At 35.8% G+C, this 25,311-nt stretch overlaps 2 protein-coding genes across 2 annotated transcripts in view; both read right to left on the bottom strand.

Moving 5' to 3' along the window:
- Nucleotides 1–807: 807 nt before the first annotated feature.
- LOC144447634 (uncharacterized) lies at nt 808–3,399 on the bottom strand. Its single transcript, XM_078137713.1, has 2 exons — nt 3,164–3,399; nt 808–1,290 (listed from the first exon to the last, which is right to left on the bottom strand). The coding sequence occupies exons 1-2, from the start codon at nt 3,309–3,311 to the stop codon at nt 1,067–1,069; spliced, it is 372 nt and encodes a 123-aa protein (XP_077993839.1). The 5' UTR covers nt 3,312–3,399; the 3' UTR covers nt 808–1,066.
- Nucleotides 3,400–6,032: 2,633 nt separating this feature from the next.
- Nucleotides 6,033–25,311, bottom strand: part of LOC144447390 (C3 and PZP-like alpha-2-macroglobulin domain-containing protein 8) — a 42,145-nt gene continuing 22,866 nt past the window's right edge. Inside the window, exons 22-40 of the mRNA XM_078137396.1 lie at nt 25,164–25,215; nt 24,176–24,382; nt 22,123–22,214; nt 21,528–21,663; nt 20,450–20,539; nt 19,516–19,692; nt 18,624–18,862; nt 17,915–18,161; nt 17,098–17,318; nt 16,275–16,430; nt 15,252–15,314; nt 14,436–14,647; nt 13,833–13,920; nt 13,033–13,213; nt 12,514–12,627; nt 11,887–12,111; nt 10,824–11,060; nt 10,410–10,585; nt 6,033–9,791 (exon numbers count right to left, since the gene is read on the bottom strand). Of these exons, the coding sequence (XP_077993522.1) occupies nt 8,865–9,791; nt 10,410–10,585; nt 10,824–11,060; nt 11,887–12,111; nt 12,514–12,627; nt 13,033–13,213; nt 13,833–13,920; nt 14,436–14,647; nt 15,252–15,314; nt 16,275–16,430; nt 17,098–17,318; nt 17,915–18,161; nt 18,624–18,862; nt 19,516–19,692; nt 20,450–20,539; nt 21,528–21,663; nt 22,123–22,214; nt 24,176–24,382; nt 25,164–25,215 (3,840 nt within the window). The 3' untranslated portion in view covers nt 6,033–8,864. The remainder of the gene's footprint in view (nt 9,792–10,409; nt 10,586–10,823; nt 11,061–11,886; nt 12,112–12,513; nt 12,628–13,032; nt 13,214–13,832; nt 13,921–14,435; nt 14,648–15,251; nt 15,315–16,274; nt 16,431–17,097; nt 17,319–17,914; nt 18,162–18,623; nt 18,863–19,515; nt 19,693–20,449; nt 20,540–21,527; nt 21,664–22,122; nt 22,215–24,175; nt 24,383–25,163; nt 25,216–25,311) is intronic.

Raw genomic sequence — 25,311 nt, 5'->3', positions numbered from 1 at the left:
GGTATAAAGTTATCATATCTAAAGATTGGTGTCATCAGTGGACGGAGGCTTTCTGGGAAGGGTGCGCCTCTCTCGTGGAGGGTCCTATGGCCTAGAGACTGTTCAGGTTTACAAGGGAATTTTAGGGTATTCTTGGAGACAGTCTGTAATTGATTTGTACAAATGACGTTCAGTTGTTATTTTTGATACCATTTAGGGACCGGTCAGTTTCTCCAGCCAGCCTAGGGAGGGGGGGGGGCGATGGATTTTGCCATCGAGCCGACAAAAGTTCACAGACCCCGTATCTGTAAAACTAAAAACAGGCTGATCCCACATCACTTTATTCTAAAACATGATGACCCCCCCCCCCCCCATATACCATATTCACATAACATGTATTTTTTGATCGTGACTCAATTTGGACTGCTTGACTGTCTCACAAATACTTCACAAGATCCTGAGATAGCACTATCACATAATTATTGACTACACAGGGTATATATATTCTAAATGGAGCTTAATAGCATCTAGACCATAAAAGATAAGGGGGAAGCTTGAGAAGGGAATATGTACAACTCTCGTGGGGGTCATAGGGGGTCTCCCCCTAGAAGTCCTGGAACTTCTTTACTCTTAATAGGCAATGTTGAGTCTATTCAGACACTTTCAGGCAATAATTTTCAAGCTTTACAAGACAGCACCAACATTTAACAAGCAACTATACATACAAATGTAAGGTTGACATATTTTTCATCAGTGACAGCTTTCAGCCGAGCCTTGATTTCTTCACGGGTTCTAAAGTGCAAGAAATATCAAATTCAAATATTTATGTGTTAAAGCCATCTCGTTTATTTTGATTTTATCATAATTTGATACATTTGCAAGGTTGGCACCAAAACTACATTACTCAGATTGGCAACACAGAAAGTATTTTTAACGGTTTTGAACAGAGATTGTTTTGCTAGCTGGGGGAATATTTTCATATCTGCTCATAACAAGAAAAAACGCATTTCGCTATTAAAACTATTAAATCAAATGCACGATAGCGTTCTGCAAAACATGTACTTTTCGGGTTGAGGTACACACGTGTTTAATAATTCCACATATCCACTTTGATCAGGTAACAGTCACCGACTTTCTTCAATACGAGCATACCGTTGGCGGTGCCACCGCTTGACCCGTCAGCCTTCGTCATATCGACCTGGGCAAGTACGTACACCATACTGCTATCATCAGATGCACAGATCTCCTTTATCCGGTTCTTAATAGATAGGGAAATATCCGCTGCCAGCTTCTTACACTCTTTCACCAGTTCTGAAAAGACAAGATAATACAAGACAAGACAAGATAGTACATGTTGAGATACATGTAATGGGGGCCACAGTAGGGTCACAGATTGCCCTCAGTTCAACCATGTCACAACAGTTGCTGAACTGAGTGACTTGTGAAACTTTGTAACATATGAGGTGTGACACTTCGATGGACAATCGTAGTCTCCTTTTTCGTTTTATCTCCCCTCATTTCAATCACGTCACAACAGTTGCCGAACTGAATGACTTTTGTGAAACGTTTTAACATGAGGTGTAGCATTTCTAACAATCGTGGTCTTTCTTTTTTTTTTCCAGTTCACCAGTTTCCATATCAAGTTAGACAGATAGAGTTCTGGTTAAATGAACATTTACAAAACTGTAATATTTAGTGGTCACGAAAATCCAACGGGACCTATTTAAAACTGTTTTGTTAAATACAATGACTTAATAAAAATCTTAATATCATACACTCTTCACAGTATCTAATCACTTGTGCAGCTGTACACGTAATGGTTTCATGATCCAATAAGATACTTTGGTCCGTCAATCAGCGCCCCAACACAACTTTAAAATGCACTATGGATAACCTCTAGTAATTAATATTACAGATTATGACATCAAAATACTTTTCAATTAAAATATTGTTGGTTTTCTGACTGAAGAAATAATACTCCTGGCCAGTTACAGCTAGCGTAGTTCTAAAACCTGAAATATTTTGGTGTTTAATAAACATCAAACAAAAACAGCAGTCTGAGTAAAGTAGTAATTATTACTACGATTACACCCAATTATGGTAGTAGTAGCCAACAATATTGGTTTACCTCACCACTTAGCCGTTCTCATTTCCCAAAATTAATACACAAAATAGACCTATCTAAGAAATTACGGGGAATCATTATTGCAAAATGTGGGTAAGAAAATACATTCGATGTACAGTGTTAGAACAAAGTCTATCTGTACACGTCTCCACGACTATTTTGGTGTCAGTTAACCTAAACGTAAGCATTCATTTCACCAATGGCCCAGTGGGCATTCTCGCAAACCAGAGTTATTATTTCTACCACTACATTTCGAAATAAAAGTGGGAGGCTCGTTAAGAACGTTGCCGTAAAACAGACCGTGGTTTGCGACGATGCAATGGCCTGAATTACTTTACTCAGCAATGACACGACCTATAACTTAAAGGCATGTGCAAGCGTCTCCGGTGAATTGTGAATGCTAGAGTGATGAGTCTATTTGCTCTCTGAGGTTAGAATTATGTCAACTAATAACACCCTTGCTTGAAGTGCAATTTATATAATCGACAAGAACACTGTTGTATGCAATTATGCATGGGGCCATTGGGGGGGGGGGGGGCTGGAAACAAACTTCGTTTAGTGGTCTGAGCTATCAACAAGATTGATGGTATTGGTACAAATAGTACAATGAAGTAAATCTAGCCAGTCAATAAACTCTTGCACTGTGAACCAGTTATCGATATAATACCCCAGACTTCGTTTAGTGGTCTGAGGGAATACTGACTTTTTAGTCTGGTTTTCCATTTGTAGAAACAAAAATAAAGGTACATATTTAATGTAGCGACACACAAATTTAAAGAGAGGACGAAGTAACGAATAAAATGAACCTCCATATTTGTATATATACTAATTACTTACTAAGAACAGATTGTATTAATTTTGTCGTTTAAACTGCGTATAGTATTTTTTCACTTAATGTTTATAGTTTGGGCCGATGACTGTGAAAGTTACAATGGGATTGGATGAAGTGTTTAATCCAATATATATAATTATAAAAAAATAGAACCTATGATAAATGCAGCTAACTATCACGCTCGAACATTTATACAACTCCGTCGGACTAATCCTTGTTTTACTCACCCTCTTTACCGCATACTGGTTCTTTGCCTGGAGCAACAGTTTTACAATCGTCTGTATAGTATTTAGCCATCTCCTCATAGTCTTGGGCGTTATAGGTGGCTTCAGTTTTCCCCAATAACTCTGTAACGACGGACTTCAAATCAGACATGGTTACTTAAATGTGATTAAAAGTCTTTTGGTTTACGTCTGGGTACCCACGTTTGTCGGTCACTGTCCTTTGTATGCACTGAATTCGAAGCTTTCAACAAATGCACATCTACCCGACCTAGTTTGAACTCGAATAATTACTGGTCTTGTGATTGGCCATTACACAACTGAATTCGCCCAACATCCAACCAGAATCATGATTGTAATAAAGACGATGGCGCTGTGTCATTTAATTCTTAATCACATCAGAGACAAAAAGATAATACGTGGTCTTGATATACATGGGGAGAAAAGACGTGTCCGTTTAAGGGACTGGTCAGTTTCTTCCACCGGTAAGGGTGGAGATTGATGGGGTATTTTATTAGTATAACAAGATGTCTCCGATCCTCCTCTCCCTGCCAAAATTATCCTTGATTTTAAAGAACATAATCTCTCCCACCCCCTCCCCCAACGAACATTTTCGATTCACATGTCGAATAAATTATCCTTATTATACCATATCGAAAGACTGGTGTCATCAGTGGGAGGGGGCTTTCTGGAAAGGGTGTGCTCCTCTCGAGTGGAGGGCCCTATGCCCTAGATACTGTTAAAGTTTACAAGGCAATTTTAAGGTATTCTTGGTAGACAGTCAGTAGATTTGTTCAAATGACTCAGTTTTTAATTTTTATACCATTGTTTTCCGACCTACGACAGATTTCATATGACTGAGGTCTCCCCTGGAAATTATTGAGATTGGGTTATCAATAGCCTTTTAGCGATTAATTCACAGCTTGGTATAGTTAAGGTTAGTGTATGTTTGACAATATGATGTAATGTAATGTTCATTTACCTGTATCAGTTACTAAAAGTAATGCATGTATGTGTCATTGTTAGCTTGCAGATATATGTCTCACCACTCTTAGCAGTGATATGACGTAGGTAAGAAATTGAGAACTGGAAAAACACAGCTCAGACATGACCATGCATGTGTCATTTTAGATTTTAGAAATCAGAGCTGTTCTTTATTAATAACCCAATTACAATGCTCCCTCCTCACTGTACTGTGCACTTTCAAAACAGGATAACCCCTCTACTTCTAATTTCAAAAACCGACTAGCCTCCCCAGCCCCCTCAGTGTACTGTACATTTTCAAAATAAGATAGCCCCTCTACTTTCAATTTCAAAAAACACACTAGCCTCTTCCCCCAGTCAATGCTCAACGAAGAAACTGCCCGGTCACTTTAATTTGTATTAGTACGTGAAAGAGTATCCGTTCTGAGATGTGACGGAGTTCTTGGAGCACACATTTCCAGAGCTAGGACACACGTTACAAGCCAGACTATTAGTTTATACTACAGTGTCCTCGTGACAGAAAGACAGTGGTTACACAACGAAGGAGAAGAGAACAAAAACACAATGATCCCAAACGTTCAACCGTAAACTGTACGTCCAGCAACAAGGACGTCCTTAACTTAAAGTTAGAAATACTCGCAAATTGAATCCTTTGCAATAGTTTGAATTCTTTACATGTAGGTACTAGTAAATACCACCGAGGAGTAAAGTTACTGTTCTTATTCTCAGTTACAAAACAAATCCACATATACAATTAATTTACTCGAAATCATTGGCTGCGGTCAGAATTTGCAGCTTGGGAGAAATTACTTGAAGCACTTTTTCTTAACTCTTCCCGACACAAAATATAATGGCCGTATGGTGGCCAACTTTGAATCTGCAATTTGCCGGTTCGAGTTTCGTCACTGCCGTTTGTTCTCGGAATGGCTGAAGTCTTTATGCAAGACATGAACCATAATTGTATCCCAGTCAACCCAGCTGTATAATTCAAACCTGATAGGATAGAGGTTGCAATATTAATGTGAATGCTTTAATCCTATGCGCTTATATTGGCTGCAGTGGATTGTATGTTTCGCGTGGGGTAACTATTGAGGAAGTATGTAGGACTGTTGGTCTGCTTTAGGTCCGTGCCAGAGATAATTAAAGTTGGGCACTTTTAAAAACTGTGGAGAAAAGCGCTATATAACAGCTAAATCTCATTGTTATTTAAATTCGTTATAAAATGTAGTAATTGTAATGTGGGATGTTTAGCAGTGTAAACCTCAGACCGTGTCTATGTTGTCAACTGTACGGACTGTTGTTGTAAACTCTTTCACCTAAGGATATGATCAGAGAACATAAACTCGACTCGGCACTTGTAAATAAATAATTTTCTATAGATGAAGAAGTGATCAAACTTTGCGATCACCCCTTTTCTTGAATATGTATCTTATCCTTTTCGAGACTTGAGTTCGAAAAAAAATGGAAGACTAAAATCCATATAATGTGCGTTCATTCTCGGTTTAATATCAGCACTTGTTTACGGCCTAACCAATGTATAAATGGCTTGCAATTGGATTATCCATTGATAGCATTAAAGGGGAACATCACTCTAGGAAATAAAGGTATTTTCATAAAGTTTGAGCCAACTCCTGGAGAGTCCTCGGACAGCAGATCACAACAACAGACGCTGATAAAATACATGTCTACACTGCCGCCATTGGTGGCGCACTATCACGCAATTCTAAACTAAAGAGCGCCACCAACGGTTGGTTGGAGTGTGTGGTCTACATATCTACATAGACTTGCGCATACTATACCAGTGTACCACACACAGACACGAGAAAAAACGTTCACATCAGCGCCACTCTGTATAGAAATAAAACCAAGCAAATCAACAGAAGTGGTTTTTGTTTGTCTATTGAAGTTTATTTCGTTTGTTGTTTTTGGATTACAAGTCATGCTTTGGTCCTGATTCAATGTTAGTATTTTCAATACAGCTACTTTTTTATCTGAAAAATATTTTGACAAAATATATAGGTAGTACACAATCATAGCATTACAGTCATATTTTTTTCTAGTATAGTTGATATATTGACGTAAAATAATATAAATAATGAAATATTACATGCATATTTACAAGCCTGATGGTCAAATGTTGATTATAATATCAAAATATTGTTAGGAAATAACTATAAGAATAACTTCCCTGTAGGATTTGTGTTAATAATATGTAGTCTGCCTCTGACTCTGGAGTATCAACATTGTGATACATTGTAACAATCATCTGAACTCACTTCATACAATAGCCCCATCTAGACATAGGTCGTCCTACCTGAGTCCCATCTGAGGTAGGATAGATTTGTGTCTACACGTAGGAAGGTAATGGCATAGATTTTTTAGGTTTCAGGACAGAATGTGTCCACACAGCATGAAGTCAGGAGGGTTTCAGGAAATGTCTCAAAGGTGTCCTAAGTCAGGACTGTTCCAGGACAGGTTCAGGACGCGTTTGCATCTACACGGACTTCAAACTATCCTGAATCCCACCTCAGGTAGGATTTTCAGTGTCATGTAGATGGGGACTACTGTTTCAATGTTACTAGATTTCGCAACTTTGTATTTTGTCAAACAGCTGTCATTGTAAGTTGATACAATATTTCTAGATTTTGCAACTTTGTATTTTTTTCAAACAGATGTCATTGTTTGTAGTTTATCTAGATTTAGAAACTTTCTATTTTATCATTAGTCAGATTACAGTGGTCCAAACAGATACATGTACTAGTATTTGCAGTTGATACATTTGGTAGAATTTGCAACTTTGTATTACATTGTTAATAAAATAATCAGTCAAAACATGTTATTGTTTGCAGTTGATACAGTGTTTCTTATTTTTACAACTTTGTATTACATTAGTAAAATAACAGTGGCCCAAACATATTATTGTTTGCAGTTAAGAACTTAATACAATATTCCAGCATTTTGCAACATTGTATCACATCACTAATAAAATAATAGTGGTCAAAACAGATGTTATTATTGCAGTTGATACATTCTTGTAGATTTTGCAACTTTGTATTACATTATTATTAGTATAATAACTTGTCAAACTATGTTAGTGTTTGCAGTTGATACAATATTTCTAGATTTTACAACTTTGTGTTCAAATCTTTACCAAATATTAGTAGTCTGAGCAGATGCCATTATTTACATTTGATACGTTTTCCTAATATGCAAATTTAATGTTATGTTTTACTTATATGCAAATTTGTATTAGAATGTAAGGTATTCACTGTCTTGTGATCATACAACAACCAATCAAGTGGTGCTTTTACAAATACCTTCAAACATGACATAATCTGTCAAAAGAATGAGGAAATTTGGTGGCAATTGTTTATCACTTTCAAGAAGTGTACAGAAGTCTTAAGTCAAGCAAAAGAATCATAAACCCATAATAATAATAAATCTATGGCTCACAGAACTGAAAATTCTACTGAAGTTTGTATGCTTAGAAATTAATTAAAATTCATGAAGCACAAGAATTGCTTAAACCCTCATGAATGGTGTTTCTGACTCTGCTCTTGACCAGAGTACAGAGCAGAATATACTTATCAGAGAGAAAATAAGAGAAGTTTGAACTGAACAAAAAATAAAATCTTTACCTATTATGATTATCCATCTATATACCTTTTACTTGTGTGTTTTTGGCTGTCTTCAGTTTGTCAATATTTATACTTATTTCATGGGGCCGTGATCTTGGACAATTGTTTTGCATAAATTAGACAGCAAAAAACTGAAATATTTTTTTCTGAAGGAAGAGATTTTTGTTACAGAACTGATACTAATTTCATGGGGCCATAATCTTGGACTTTGGACTCTTTAATTGGAATCTCAGAAGTCTGGCAAATAGCTTAAAAACCGTCATTCTATTACGTGTCTCCTACTTAGAAATTATGAAACAAAAGACTCACACCTTACCAAAACTAAACTGTGAACTGTGTATCGTCCTCTCAAAAATATTTGTGTGGCATCTCTGTCATTTCTAACTTACTACACTTCTTAAAAACAACTTACATAAAATATATAAATTTTTGTTAACAACTAAACTACAATCATCAGGAATAAAAATAATGATTAATAATTGCATTAAAGAATGTTCAATATATTTTTGCAAATAATGTGAAGATTAATAACACTTAAAGTTACACCCATTTTGTTGATATATTAAGCATGATGAACAAAATTGTTTGTTCACAATTTGGCCATGTACTTAGTAATTGTGCCTCCTTTTTTTCTGTTTTTTGGGGGGGTTCTTTTTGCATAGAGTCAAATGGGCCAATATTCTACATAACACATGTGTAAATAACTCATAAAAATGAAAAAAAATCTACAATAATCTTTAAATATTTCTTCTTTTTTTTGAAAAAATCTTTAGACACCCATTACTAAAATTCAGATTTCCTATTTTCATATTACAGTGATCAAAAACTCTCCAATCACTTGCTATTATGGGACCTAAAACGTCAGACTAATACTGTCGTGACTACATTTCAGAAAGCCTGTCATTTCAATTTTCACAGCTACATTACATTGGCAATTCAAGGAATACATATTCCAAGTGTTTTTTCTATTAATGCAAACTGCTATTCAAGACTAAAAATAACATATTATTTTACACTCTTAGATGGCATAACTTTGAGATTCAGAGTCACACTGTAGTTTTGTTTCCATGGATACGACTAAGTACCTATAAATAATACATTGAAAAATACAAGTCTTCAAACAGCTCTTTTGAATCATCTGCCTCCTCTGATGAGGAGTCATCCTCGTGCTTATACGGCCTCATGCCCTCTGTCTTTTCATTACTGTTGGATTTATCCTCTTCTTGCTTTTCCTCTTTCTCGTTGCCATGGAGACTGTGATGATGCCGATATGGCTCGCTGGAATCTTCTGAATCTTCTTTCAGTGGATGCTCAAATGGAAGACCTATGCCATCTTCTGGCCAATCTTCAACTCTCTTAAACTCGTCCATTTCAGAATCATCTATGCTGTCGGGATAATCTTTTACCTTCATTACCACATCTCTTGGTTTTTCTTCAAATTTAAAAGGGTCTTCTTCTTCTTTGTCAGGCCAGTCTTCAACATTTTCCATCCCCTCTCCTTGTTGAGCTTCATCTTGTAAATAGAATTCAGAATCAGGCCAACCTATCGCATGGGGTAACCCCCTTTGTGGATTAGGCCTACTTGTTCTCAACTTGAACTCAAAAGGAGCAGTGTCTATTTCTCTGTCTTCTTCAATTTTAATGGGTACTTCTTTAGTTGCTAAGGTAGTTTTAGCATCATTGTGAGTGTCATTCACTTCTGGGATGTTTCTCCATTTCTCAACATCTTCTTCATCATTGTTGGGTACGTGACCATCCTCAGCAGTTCCATCAATCTCTTTTTCATCTGATACCTCATCACTATTTGACTTTTCAAGACTCTCTGGTTCTCTTTCTCCTTCATCTGATTCAGGGTATGTTGTTTCTGTGACAATGACTGACTTACTGGGCTCCACCTTTTCCTTGTCTGCGACTGAGACTGTCATTGCTGTTGCATCGATTATTTCACTTTGGAAGGTGAATTCTGGTCTTAGGTGTGTGTTAGTGTCAGAAGAAGACTTCTTAGTTGGAATCTACAAGGAAAGTAGACACATAGTCTTCAGATTAACTAAAATACCAACAGTTATGTAAAACTAGGAGATTTTCAATTTGAAGTCATCTATGCTGTGGTTTGTCAGAGATGAAAATGATATATGAATGAAATCAATGATGTCAAACGTACACAATTGCTAAACACCATTTTCCTCTTTGATTGACTGCTTTCAACTGGTTCAAACTAGTCAAAACTGGATAACAAACTTATTGGCTACTCTTAGCTGCTCTGATCTGGTTAAAGCTGGTCAAAAGTAGATAGCATACTATTATTACTATTAATATACTTTTGACTGATTTGAACTGGTACAAACTGGATAACATATATACTGACTACTTTTCACTGCTTTCAACTGGTTCAAACTGGTCAAAACTGGATAACATACACACTGAACATTTTCAAGATAAGTTTTGCTTCAGAGACATACACAATGCTTTCATGTAATCCCAATGCAGATTCAGAGTCTGTTGTCAGGTATCTACATGTTATGTTCAAATGTTTGCTTAACTGATGATGTGAATGTTAGTTGTAAGAGCAAACACAAAACAAAATGACAAATGACTCAAGTCACTGAGAATGTACTAAATGTGATTATTACCATGGGAAGTTGTCCCTCATCACGGGCACCTTCTTTATGGTTCTCTTCATTTTCTCGTTCATCCTGAGTCAAATTCTCTGTTGGATTCACACTCATGACGGTTTCTTCTTCTCTATCCTTTTGATTTTCAGTTAAAGGTTCCTTTGGAAGCGAGGCATCTTCTTCTGTTATATTTTCTGTATGAAAAAAAAAAGTCATAATTGTTGAATTTCACAGCATCTCCATTCATTCAAAATGACAGTCGTGTTAGTCTGAAAATTGAGGTGACTGAGCTCCAAAATATCATTTATAATAGACATTTATGAACAAACTTGAATTATTTTTGAATGCAGTTTAGGTAGGAGCCAGGGAAGAAAATAACTTTACACATGTCATAACATCATTACTAACAGATGAATTCTATAGCAAACTCACCATTATTTTCCCTGTGTGTCTCAGGTGATGTTTGTGGTTTGAAATCCATTGATTTCGCTTCTGGTGTTGTCACAGTCACATTATCCATGCCATCAGGAGTACTGGCTAATCCTACGGAATCTTCACTGCTTTCACTTTCCTCAGAATATGTTACATCTGGAATGTCACTAGGATTGTCATTTGGTTCTCCAAGTATAACTCCTGAACCTTCTTCAGACCCTGAGCCTTCTTCCTCATCTAGAAGGTAAATGAACAGACTCAAATGACTCAAATGAAATCTGAAGTAATAGGAGAATTCATGTACAGACAAGACAAGACAAGACAAGACAAGACAAGACAAAGCAAAGCAAGACAAGACAAGACAAGACAAGCCAAGACAAAATGAAACAAGATGAGATGAGACAAGACAATTACAGCAAAAATGATGTAGATTTGGGGTTTCACTTATGTGACATGACATCTGCTACACACCCTCAGACAACTTCTAACGCAAAAGAAACAATTACATAGGTGCCATGCACAGTGAGGATGTAGAAGTAGTAAAGATGATATGTTGATTATCAGTTAGAAAAAACAATTGCAGACATTAAAATCATCAAGTCCATGTGTAATGTTTTCATTAGAAGCCTGTACTGTGAAAGAATAGCAATGCTTATCAGTGTTCAATGTGATTGGGCAAAGGATCATGCTGTGTTTATTGTGTCTCTGTTAATGTTATTGTTACCTAGAGTTGAAATCTATCTTTGTATCAAAAACATAAACACTGAAACACCAAGCCAACATCATTTTAGCTATAAGACAAAACAAGACACTGTGTCTTCTTCTAGTCTTAGAAATTTAAAGCTTAATATTTCATCAGTCACTGTGATATCAATTTTAAATACTAAATTACATGTGACATCGTTCACTTGAATCAAGATATATTCCTTTCTATAATAAACCTTTCTATGGAAATTACTCCAGAAAAAACAAAAGTATTTCTTGTTTTGGGAAATTATGACAACAACACTATTGTTTCTTGGAGTTTGCCTGATACACAATATTTAGTAAGTTATAAATGTACCTTCCCCACATTCATCTAATGGCATTGATATCAACTCCATATTCAGTTTACATGAATCTACTTCCATTTTACATAGATTGGGATACATATTTCCATCACTTCCACATACAGGAGTTCCACTGTCATCACATTCATGTACACAAGCACATCGTTCAAAGTTGTCTTCGCGGAAATGTGGGCATCCAAACAGTGAATTGCACCCTTCTGGAGACTCCTCAATATGAGCTGGTAATAGAGACAAAAATAATTTGAAAATATATTAAGTAATTGACAGAGTGCAACATTTTGTTAAAGTGACTCCTGAATGCTTATTCCCTTCAGTTGAAAATATATCTCATGAAATATTCCTTGTGCAAGAATGAATATATTATTTCAGATGACTCCCATCATGTAATGGCCCACATCAAAGACACCCTATAAAGACACAATATCAACTTGATGCTTCTCTGAAATCGTAAGTAATTGTAGGTGATGTAAAATCATGAAATGACTCTCAAGAGCCCAATGTTTATGAAAATCCCTTTATTTCTTGGCGTGGTGTTCCACTGTAAGATTTCGGACTTGGATTTGAATTTAGGTTTGAATTTATTAATTATACAAAATATAGTACGTGCATTAGACACTTACTGGAGAAAGCGCTAAATGTTTCTTCTCGTACTTCGTTGCAAAGACTGCCCTCACATAGTTCTTGAGAGAGAGGACTATTCCTGGAGACATTGTAGAACTTGGTAGCCTCATATCCTGCAAAGCAAGTGATACAGTTGTTTTTGTTAGAGTGTGCCTTTATAAGTTTACACATCACAACTGAAACTGTACAAGGAAATCCTATGTATATTTGCTACACAAATTTAATCTATTTTTGGAAATATAATTTGAAGATTCCAACAAGTCAAACTATTAGTTCTGATGACATAATTTTTAGGAACTTATGGAATTGTTTTACTAGTCACATTTTATTGTCGCCATGTACTGCTAGATTATTTCAGCCTTCACTTTTCCCCATGTGAGGGCGCCCTCTTGTTGCACCTCTTTTGAAAATGACTGTGCAAGGTGGGTGACCAGAATATGGTATAAATATGGAATCTTATAATCAAAATATTCAAGTCATAGATGTATTCAAGACTTTAAAAAACCCTGACGACTTACTTGGTTCATAGTAGTCATAAATCCTGACTGGGACTGGTTTGGTCTTGCCAACAATGTAGTCACGATAGGCTTCAAAACTGACACATGTTAGACATTCGCTTGGAATCTCGTCAAAGTAGAAAAATACCTTCCTTCCATCCACCTCGTATCTTTTAATACCAGAATTTTTACTTAATACCAGCTAAAAAGGATATTCAAGAAAAAGAATTAGTGTTTGAAATCACAGCTATTTGCTCTCTAAGCTCCCATTGTGAAAATAATATTGTCTCTTTACTGACAGCCACATACATTGTCTGCCCAGGGCGATCATAAACTTCATTACACATACCATGCACTAGCCAAGTTGAACAAAAAATATGGAATATATACTCTGGTTGTTCTACGTCATGACAATGTGCATCTATGTAAGGACAACGTGTGTCTACATCATTGGTTCTACTGTGTTCGAAATGAGTCAAAACCGCTCTAAATTGCAATTATTTTCTCTGATTTTTTTACTATTACTGGCGATGGTATAATTATATTATTCCCCAATATTTGTCTTCATTCAGCCAGAAAATATTCATGAAGGGCCCCTTAGGTCGCTCGTATTTTCCTTGGCTGAATGAAGACAAATATTGGGGTATAATATCTAATTAACAGGTGATATCCCGCACATGAACGAACTAAGTCCTTACATGATATGTAGCTCAAGACGTAACATAACATTGAAAAAATATATGAAAATATAACGAAAGACACAAAAGCATTTCACCGTAATATAAATTAGAAATGACAGTTACACTGAATAATGTACAAACCTTTTCAAGACTTTCGATATCAGGTCTAAAACCAGTCAACAAGGCAACTTCAACCACTGCCATGTTAGATGAACCATAATGAAGCCATCTTTAGAAGAGAAAGCATAATGTAATTTTAAGGTTCTGACACTAGTAATCCAGCCTTCAGTTTACTATTAAGATAGATGCAAACTAACTCTAGTGTTCTTCAATATGGTAGATTACACAAGTGGGTGATAGCAGTTCCTCTGTTGTGTAATTGTAATCATCCTGTGATCAAGATAGTGTAAACATTGGAAGTCCCAAAACAACACTGCAAGTTCATGGAACTCTAAATAAACTAGTTTTCAGAGATGTCGCCCTACTGAGACTATAATTAAACCAATGTCCATTCAATAGCTTATCACTGTTGTATCAACATGTTGTGACAATATTTTTATAGTTTTAGCATTTGCACTCATACTTGCAGTGTTTTCTGCTGCACTTTGATGCACTATTAAAGCTTGCAAAAGTATGACTGCAGAGAACACTCCGCACTCCAAGCACTCGGTGCAAATATCCCGAGTACACCACACTTGCATTCACATGTCACATGTCACATGTGGGGTTCTGTCATAATCTTACCTAGTACATGCTTCTATTGTAACTTTGTAGTTTTCTCCAGTGAGTTCATTTGTCTCAGTAAATTCCTCTTCTACAGCAGCTCTTCTTCTACGAAGTGAAAGTTTCTTGTTTAAGGTGGGTTTTTTGGGTTCTTTCCTTCTCTCCTGTATCTTGACATCTAGTTGAAATGCTGGCATAGTGGTAGGATCAGGAATGTTATAGGACACATCAATCTGAAGAAAATATACAAAATGATAGTGTAACCTAAGTACATTTGTTGTACCTTTATTATTTGATATGGAAGTGACAAACCATCAAATGTAACAAGTCAGTGAACACAATTGGAAGTCTAACACGGTACATGTACCTATTCCTTTCCATTTTTCTTACTTTTATGAAATTATATTTACTCCTTTCTGTTGTACAGAATAACTATTCTTTGCACTGACTTCTCTTCATACTGCCTGTTTCATGGTAGTGTTCCAACTCTTTTTGATACAACCAAATAGAAACCAATAAGAAACTGCACATTCTACACCCTATGACAGCAAGATTGCAGTTTCTTGCTACAATTTGTCTAAATGAAACAAACAATTTCAACGTATTGTAACTAGATGCAGTTACATTTGTGAGCACTAATATTTTGAGATGCTTAATGTTTTGGCTGTAAACAGAAGTCAGTAGCATATGATCCTACATTGACCGATGAGCTTTGAGCTTTGAGCTTTGAGCTCTCAGGAGGAAAGGTGCATTACAAATTCGCATTACTACAACTACTGAGGACCAAAACAGTATTCTAAATGCATTGTGTTATTATAAATTAGTTGTGATGATTACCTGAAGTAGTGCACAACCATCACCTTTAGCTCGTACAAATACTCCAGTAGGAATGCTTGGAATCTGATGATGATAATCAAAGGAAATCATAGAAACAGTCAAAAGATGAAAAACTGAAAACCCATAACACCAAAGTAAAGTGTTTTCTGTATGTACCACAATCGTTTATAGCATCGATGTGTAAAAGTATACTATTTCATTTGCTAATTGACCACAATGGGCACATGCTAGGCTTGTAAATAAACCATTTGAAACAGTATACTTTTACACACTTGACATGAATGCTGTAAACAACCATATCACATAGAGAAAGTGCTTTATTTCAGTGTTACTCATTGTAAAGTACCAACATGTGATATATTAACATTAGTAACTTGTTATCATGAAAACATGTAAACTCTGAAATGTAACAGTTATTGGTTCTTTACGTCACTATGATTGTAAACTCACAGCTTACTTGAAACAATGTTGCAAGAACAGCATTCATTGGCTGAAACTACTGTCAATATACAAAATAACGCTATTTTTTGTTAATTGAACAAAATGTAAATTGTTCACATTACTTAGGCCTATAAAAAATTATTGTTTGGTTCCGGTTACCCAACCCCACCTACCAGGGTAGTTTTTCACTGCCAACCCTAAACTTTTTTTACACATTCGACCAAAAAAAAAATTGCAAAAAATTGTGAAGTCTCACGAGAAATAGTGGATGTGGAAACTGACATCAACTTCAAAAGACAATATAAAACTGTTCTTCCTATTAGTAATGGCTGTACATCTCATAGGAAGACATAAAGAACACAGAGACCATTTGGAAAACAATGGAAAACCTGAACTAGACACTCACACATAAAAACACAAATATAACAAAATAAAATAAAAAATCTACCTACCCCACCTACTCTAAAATTGAGCGTAATCAGAACCACACAATTTTTTTTATCAGGCCGTAGGGTCTTTAATTTGTGTTTTGAAATAATTTTGCATGACACACTTTGTTGGATAATTAAACCTACAACCTACCCTGTCCGTCTGTAGAACTTCACTGTTTTCTTTGTTGAGAATGAAGACATTATTGTAGTCCAGGTTGGTAGACGCTACATTGATGGATACATTGACACCACCAATGTATGCCAAGATAGCATACTCTGATAAACCTTGTAGTGCTACACAGGTATCCTGTACAGGACAAAGAAATATACAATAAGAAAATACGATAGCTACTGCCTTCACAAAGAACTTGAAAACTTCTTTATTCAATTTGTAGTCTGTGAACTTCACTTTAAATTCTTGGTACTTGCAACAGCATTTTATCTCAAGCTAGAGAGGCAAAATAGAACAAGAAGGTTGACTTGTCCTCATGCGTGCCTATAGTAATGCATATGAAGCACATGGTGTGGAAGTTATGACGTCGATCAAGAAACTGAACGTTTGTTATTTTTATGATGCACCTAGGCAGTAATATTCTATTTCAGGTACCAGGAATTGGAAACTAGTGCTATATAAATGGAGTAAAGGGAGAACAGCTGATGTGAATGCATACTTGTTTGCACCAAAATAAATCAGTCTGAAAATGATATCAATGTCACTGGTCAGTTTTGGATAACCACAGGTCATAAAGACATTAAATACATTAACTCACAAATGTGATATGGCTATAAGTACACTGTAGTCAAATTGTTCATCTGCCAAAATACAGTGAAACCAAAATGTGAAAAATTTCCTTTCAACTAAAATGTGAGTCCTTTGCAACTGAGCATGAATTACAAACTAGCTTTTGAAAGAGATATGGTGATAGACATTTCAAATAGTGCTGTTTACATACATACTCATACATTAGTCTCACCTGGGTTGATGAAAATCCACCAAGGGAATTCCTTTGTTTGGACAGCCACTTGACAACTGGTAAAGCAGAGGCTACATCACCCATGACAGTGTAAGTTAACAATCCATAGGCTGTCATTTCAACTTCTGCAGAATTCATAGATTGTTTTAGACCATCATTGAATTCAAACAATGGTGCTGACTCCAATGGGTGGCCAGAGAACCGCCAGTAGGTGAAACCATCTACAGAGAAAACAAAAGTGTATGATAATATATAGAATAGAATCTTTATTGCACCCATAAACTTCATAAAGAAAACTACATTCTTCATTGGACTTTGATTTTTCATAACTACATGTATTAACTTACAACCCATAATACCAAAGTAAAGCATTTTCTGTATGTACCACAATATTTTATAGCATCCATATCAAGTACAACCCATAACACCAAAGTAAACATTTTCTGTATGTACCACAATCGTTTATAGCATCCATCTCAAGTACAACCCATAACACCAAAGTAAACATTTTCTGTAAATACCATAATCGTTTATAGCATCCATATCAAGTGTAAAAGTGTACTTTTTCATTTGCTAATTGACCACACTAGGCGTGTAAATAAACCAATTGAAAAAGTATACTTTTACACTTGATATGAATGCTATTAACAAGTGTAGCACATAGAGAAAGTGCTTTACTTCAGTGTTACTCGTTGTAATTTCATTACCAAATGCTTGCTTGTATTAAAAACTTATTTGTGCTATTTGACCCAGTCCATTATCATCTCCCTTGGAGGAATGTTTATACCCACAATACTAAAACTAAGCGTCTACCAACCTCTCTTGATAGCAAAGCTGTTGAGTTTTCTAATAGCTGCTCCAGCTTGTGAACTTTTCAATGTTGTCAATGCATATGCTGTCAATGCTGCTGTATACGGATCTGTCACTTGTCCAGTGGCTACCTTGTTTTCTAAGAATTCCTGTGCTAGCTCTATGGCATTAGTTTCTCTCTCTCCTGTCATACCTACTTCCAGCAAAGACATCAGGACATAAGCTGTCAGAGAGATGCGACCTTTCAGGCCACCCTGTGGAATGAAATTATAGTTGAATGGTTAGTATCAATATTTGGCAGTTTTCTTATTGTGCATACACTGTTAGAAATCATGTTTATCAACAAACCGAGACTATTCAATAATGAATTTGAATTACTTAAATTTCAAACTGTAAATTTCGAAGGAAATGTCAGTGTGACTTATTTCTGCCTGTGGTACATTTGTATTGATTCTTGCTACCAACTTAAAATACGATTTGGGTGGTAAAATAGCACCATAGTAACTTATTCAACTTTTAAATCTTGTAAATAAGTTCTACTGCTCTTGACATGTGTTCAGCCATTTCGGGATTTTCCTGCAAAGGTTTATGGGAAAACCTCTAGTGATGACATCATGAATGCCCTGATTTCCTTGTTTTGACAAATACAAAGATTGTAATGTCAAGACAAAAGAGTTTAACAAAATCTACTGTTTCCTTCTGAAAATAGTTCCTACCTGAATATCTTTATTAAGAACCCTTCCTACAGCTGGAAAGCAGCCATCTTTCTTTTGATGTTTGATTATCCAAGTTACACTTTCTTCTAATTCCTTAGGATCAATGTAGATAAAAGATCTGGACTGTGCAAATGATTTGAGTACAAATGCTGTTAACCACATACTGCCTGCAGAGTCTCTCTCACCAAAGGCACTGTAGGAGCCATCATATCGCTTGTAAGTCAATTGTCTTTGATATCCTGTAAACATGATCAATGTATGAACATAATGTAGGGCTATCCAGTGATAAAATAACCAAAATAATTCTCATACCAGTAACAACATTTTACCTCATACTTGAGAGTAAATATAGAGAAAAAAGATCAGCTTATTCTCACACATGCCAAGCCACTGTGCATAGCAGTGTGCCCTCTAATGATAGCCAAATTTTAATTGTTGTTGTGAGTCAAAATGATAAAATTGGCATTTCTTGTGAGTCACCATGTACCACAGTCACTAAAATAGTGTGCATCAGTGGCACATCAAATTGGTTTAGAGGGCACACTGTGGTGCAAAGGAATGGTAAAAATAATGGTAAAAATTCTATCTCAGGTTATGAGAAATCTGAATATTATGTTAGGCGCCCTCACACATCGGAGAGGAGGCCAGTGAGGGTAGAACACTGTGACATATCTTAAAGTCTAATTAGGCACCACCAATTAAATTCTTAGTACTAGATGTCATCATTTCTAGTTACACTGAACCCTGCTTCATAACATAATCATTACAATCTGCAATTTTTCTATACTGCACATAAGCCAAGGTTACAGTAATAGTCTATTCTCTACTTGCAAGCATCATATTGGGCATTCCATTGTTTTAATACTGTATAACATGTGTGGCTAAGACTTACCTTCTATCAAATACTGCAAGGCTTCAGTTTCAGTTTCTGGGGTCAGCTGTAAAGTTCTCTTTAGGTATCGCAAAACATAAACATTTGGTGCAAAGTGTATCATGTTTTGTTCACCACAGCCAAACGGCAATCTTAGTAAATTATGCAGATTATTTAGTGTCGGTCCCATTACATCACCTGCAAAATAATGTACATTTCATAATGTATGTATGTAGAAAGACATTAAATGTACCAATAATCACTATATATACCATCAAAATTACAACAGTATTTTGGCATTAATGCTGTATGGTGAATTGACCACAGTAGGCCTTGGTGAATATATCTGCTGTATGATATGTAAGAAGTTTCATACAAATAAAACTATTTCACTAAAGGGGTCGTGACCATCAGTTTTCTTATTCTACTTTCTGGAGTAAAATGCAATGTCAAGTTGTAGTAGTTATTAGTGTGTGAGTATATGCATTTCTGTCTGTCTGTCTGTCTATCTGTGTGTCTGTGCGTATATACGTATGTATGTATGTATGTATGTATGTATGTATGTATATATGTATGTATGTATGTATGTATGTATGTATGTATGTATTATATGTATGTATGAGTGTGTATCTGTCTGTCTGTTTCTCTCCATGTTAAAAAAAGGTCATGCTGTCACAATATCGTATAAATTTGTACATATGGCATGATTTGGCTGATCATATACAAGCACTGAAATTTCAATGGAAACTTTTGATTTGTTTGAAATATCAACAAAATTTTGTCAAGAATAAAAATCACTTAGGACACAGATCTACTTATGTTAGACCCATAAAAAATTACTGTTTAAATTGAGTTTTGATATTTTTTTTTATATCTGAACTTTTTAACCTTTTTAAGCCATTGTTCAATTTTATACAAAGAATGCCAAGTTGTGTGACTAGAACTATAAACATACCAATAATTGATGCATCAGCCCTTTCAGATCCTGGTACCACATTTAATGGTATTCCAAGGTTGAAGACTTCACTGAAAGTACTGTCCAAATCTGAAATCAAAACACAAACTTCCTACTTTAATTGGGACAAAGATAATGAAAATTTTGTCAATAGTAAAGAAGGGCTCGAGGTGCTGTAAGTAAATGGAAAGAAAATTACTGTATGTTAAGGGGAAAGTGGATTCACAGACATTGGATACTAGGCAATTGAAGAAGGCTGAGACTAATTTTGAAAGAGATAGGTCTTGAGAGAACGGCAAAAAGATGTAAGAGACTTGGAGTGACGGAGATCAAATGGAAGATTGTTCAGTGATGTAAAAGAAAGGACTCTGGCCAAAAGTCTTTATGGAAACCCTTGGAACACAAAGAAGATGAGAATCAGAGGAAGGGCGGAGTTGTCTTTGTGGAGTATATTGATGCATGAAGAGGTATTGTGGTTCAGAACTCACAACTGAATTGAAGCATACAGGTGAAACTTTGTAGTGAATATGAGCACTAATAGGTAACCAATGAAGTTGTTGCTCTACGCGAGACAGAACAAATGCACAGACTTAAATACTCTTTTGTATTTTTCATTTATCTTCTGTACACAATAGCTTAACCCTTTTTCACTTTTGATTGCAAAAACTTTGGTGTCAAAAAACCCCCCCAACAATATAAATAGTTACAAGTAAATATTTAAAAAATGAATATTGATTGACTTTGGGTTCCTAGTTAGTTGATAGTTCTGGGTTCACAATGACAAAACTAATATGAGGTGGTGAACATAATGCAGATTCATACACAAGTTTTCTTCTTTAACTTTTGATTGAGAAACAGACATGTTTTGAACAAATCACTTGTTCTTCAATGTCTAACTGGATCTGACAGAAATGATCCAAATTTACTGAAGGTGTTGAGTAACCAGAGAGGTGTGAAAAGGTTAGCTTTAATATATGTAAATAGAAGTGTGAAAGTACTTATCAGTTTATGTACATCTAACTATCCACCTTCTGTAATGATGTCACTGTAGATTGGTGGAATACTACAGATTACTCACTTTCTTTCTTCCATATTTTGAATTCTCCCAGAGATCCCCATCCAGTAGAGAAACCAATGTACATGACTGGTAAGGGTTCCTCGTCTTGCCAAGTTAGGAAAACTGACTCATTAGTATGGGTATTTCCATATCCAACCTAGTAACATGACAAGATAAAATAAAGATGTCAAAATAGTTTTAATCAAAGTTAGTATCTGATAATCTTTTTACTACACTATGTATGGATATTAAACATTTACATCACTCACAAGCCAAGTTGTATGCATTTGATGCAAAAATATTGAATTTATACTATTGTCACTGTACGTCATGACAACACACCCTGCACGTGTCTGATCTGGGTTGTTTAAAACAAGATTCAAAATTGCTATTCCTTTTCCCAATTTTTAAACAAAATTAAGCTTACATATTTAGACATATGATTTTCGAATATTTCGCAAGAAAATACTTGCAACATGAGGTTTTTTTTATTCCTTTACTTCAACTTAGAGTGACAAGACTCCTCATGTCACATATGTTTCCCTCAGTTGAACAAACAGAAATATTGTGGAATAATATATATCTTATGGTTATCTCATTATCAATTACAACCTACCTGGATATTACCATCCTCCCAACAGATCCAGAAGGCTCTGAATTCATCCCAAGACAAAATATTTTTGGTTCTAACATCCACTTCATGTTCACCTGGTAAGAAACAATTATAGTGATATTCAGAATTTTTTTAAACAAGTCATTGAGAATGACATAATCCCCGCTATGATTGGGTTTTAAGGAATTATCACTACTCTGATCACGCAACAACACTTGTGAACCTAAATCAAACAGACTTAGATATGTTGTGTCTGCTTGTTGGACATGGAACATGCCTACAACAATAAAGGATTGGTCAGGTATGGGGGACCATATCACGATGAAAATGGATATGCACATGTATGTCATAGGACACTGTCCTAATACCAACTTTGAATGTGATCTGTTCAAGCATGTCGAGTTATGGCTTTGGACATAGAAAAATCGCAAACAAAATGGCTGCCAGGCGGCCATATTGGATCGTATCACAACAACAATGAATACTAGTATGCACATGTATGTCATAGAACACTGTCCTTATACCAACTTTGAATGAGATCTGTTCAAGCATGTCTGAGTTATGGCTTTGGACATGGAAAATTCACAAACAAAATGGCTGCCAGGCGGCCGTATTGGATCGTATCACAACAACAATGAATATGCACATGTATGTCATAGAACACTGTCCTAATACCAGCTTTGAATGAGATCTGTTCAAGCATGTCTGAGTTATGGCTTTGGACATAGAAAATTCGCAAACAAAATGGCTGCCAGGCAGCCATATTGGATCGTATCATGACAACAATGAATATGCACATATATGCCATAGAACACTGTCCTAATACCAACTTTGAATGATCAAGCAAGTTTGAGTTATGGCTTTAGACGGAAAATTTGCAAACAAAATGGCTGCTAGGCGGCCATATTGGATCGTATCATGAAACAAATTGACGTGCATATGTATGCCATTGTATGTTGCCCCTGTACCAAGTTTGAAAAAAATTGGTCCAGGCATCTCCAAGAAACGGCTGCGGACGGATGGAAAAACGGACGCATGGACAGATGGAACCCAATCCATAAGTCCCCGTCCCGGACTTCGTCCGGCGGGGGCTAATAAAAAGATGGCTCACAGACAGGTAACACTTTCTGTACTAGCCAGATTGAAAGAAAGCATGGAGAATCATGGGCCAGGTGATTCTTTTGTGATCATCAAATGTAGTGGCTTTAAAGTGTGATTTTCATTTTATCAAGAGGTGCTAAGAAATTACTAAACAGTTCGGTGTTCGTTTTACTTTGTTTTATAGAGAGAATACTGATGAGTCATTTGTAAACATTGACGGTACAATGTATGGCTTTAAGGGAGTTAATTTTAGAAGATCTTACTTCATGATACAGAGGGCATAAATACATGTATACTCACTAATAATAATAAAGTTTGTTTTTATATAGCACTTTCCCACTCTGTGCTCAAAGTGTTTTACAATTATTACCCTGGCTCGGATCTATATCAGTACAACGGCCATTTACTTCCTCAACTCCCTGGGGAGCATACAATCCATTGTAGCCTCTGTAAGCTGATAGGATTAAAGTATTCACATTGCAACCTCTATCCTACCAGGTCCCTAATTACACAGCTGGATTGACTGCATGAGGCACAATTGTGGTTCAAATCTTGCCCAAGGACTTTAGCCATTCAGAAACAAACAGCAATGACAGGGCTCAAACCTGCAACTTGCAGATTCAAAGCTGGCCACTCTAACCATTCACCCATCATGATTCCACAAATTGCATAGACAGGTTGATGATAGCTCCAATGGGATAAAATTTGTCCTAGTTGACTATAATATACATACATACAAGTTTTGCATCTTACTGGTTAGACACTTCACTCCACACTCCAATCTGGAGAATATACCTTATATTTAATATAGGATACCATAGACCCATCAGGACTTTTACATAAAATCACTATGACTATTATCATTTTCACTATAAAATCTAACTTCTCTCCTCTAATACGGAAACTTAAAAATACCATAGTTGGCACAGATACTAGTAGTTATATAATCCCATACCTTGTTTAGATCTAGCTAGCCAAGAATCCATATTCTGAAATCCTCCAATAACAATCTCATACATGGCAGGAAGATCTTGAGGTAAAGCTGAGAGAGCCAAATGTACATCATTTTCAGCTTTGACAGTGAATGTAAAAAAGGTGATTTCTGGTGGTAATTCCACATACTGGTACTCATAGTTGTTAGGTGTGGAGATATGGATCCTCTCTGTCAAACAAACACATAAAGAAAATTCATTTCTGCTAGTGCCATTTTAAAATAATTTGCCACTGATGGCACTCATAAGAAAGAGCTCATTGGCCATAACACACACACACACACACACACACACACACACACACACACACACACACACACACACACACATTAGTACATTAGTCTTTCTAGTGCTGTTACAAAATATTTTGCTGTTGATGGCACTAATAATCTTGAAAGGTTGTTAATATTATTGTTTCTGGTTTGTGGTTGGTGTTGCAACTGGCTTGCAATTTTCACACCCATAAGAACAAGGACATCAATTCATTATTGCGCTGTTATGAAATATTTTGATGATCATTGCACTAACACTCCCAAGCTGTATAGTCATCTCTGGTTTGCAGTCACTGTTGAAAATGACTCACAATCTGTGTTAAAAGTACTCCTGAGATTGTGTGGATGCAGACAGTCAAACAGAGATGTGAAATATTTTTATAGTATTTGGTCAAAGTATTGAGTGATTGATAAAACTTTCATTCAAAGTCTATTAGAAGTAACTCAAACTCAACCACAAAACTCTTCCTGGTACAGACGTCTTCTTATGTTCTATTTTTAAACAACTAGCATACACATTCAAATTCCCTCTAGCAAGTCATTACCATGCAGTGTATTATCTAGCATGTTTCAACAATGTGAGCAAATGAATCCTGTGATCTGCTTGCACATCTTACCAGTGTAATGATTATAACATAAAAAGTTTTCAAGCTATCATAGAACATAAAATGAAACATACCATTTGGACAGAAGAAAACACTGTGTGTATAGTATCTTGGTATACCTTCAGCCTGAAATAAATTGGAATAAATATTTGAGTTTATACAATATTCAAGGTCATTAAACACATTTAGATTATTTTGAAACTTTTCATCAGATCAAAATAG

Source organism: Glandiceps talaboti, chromosome 16 (genome assembly GCF_964340395.1).
Source record: "Glandiceps talaboti chromosome 16, keGlaTala1.1, whole genome shotgun sequence".
In the NCBI taxonomy this organism is placed as follows: Eukaryota; Metazoa; Hemichordata; class Enteropneusta; family Spengelidae; genus Glandiceps; species Glandiceps talaboti.
The sequence above is the reverse complement of the archived record's forward strand: the minus strand, read 5'-3'. Positions and strand labels throughout refer to the sequence as shown.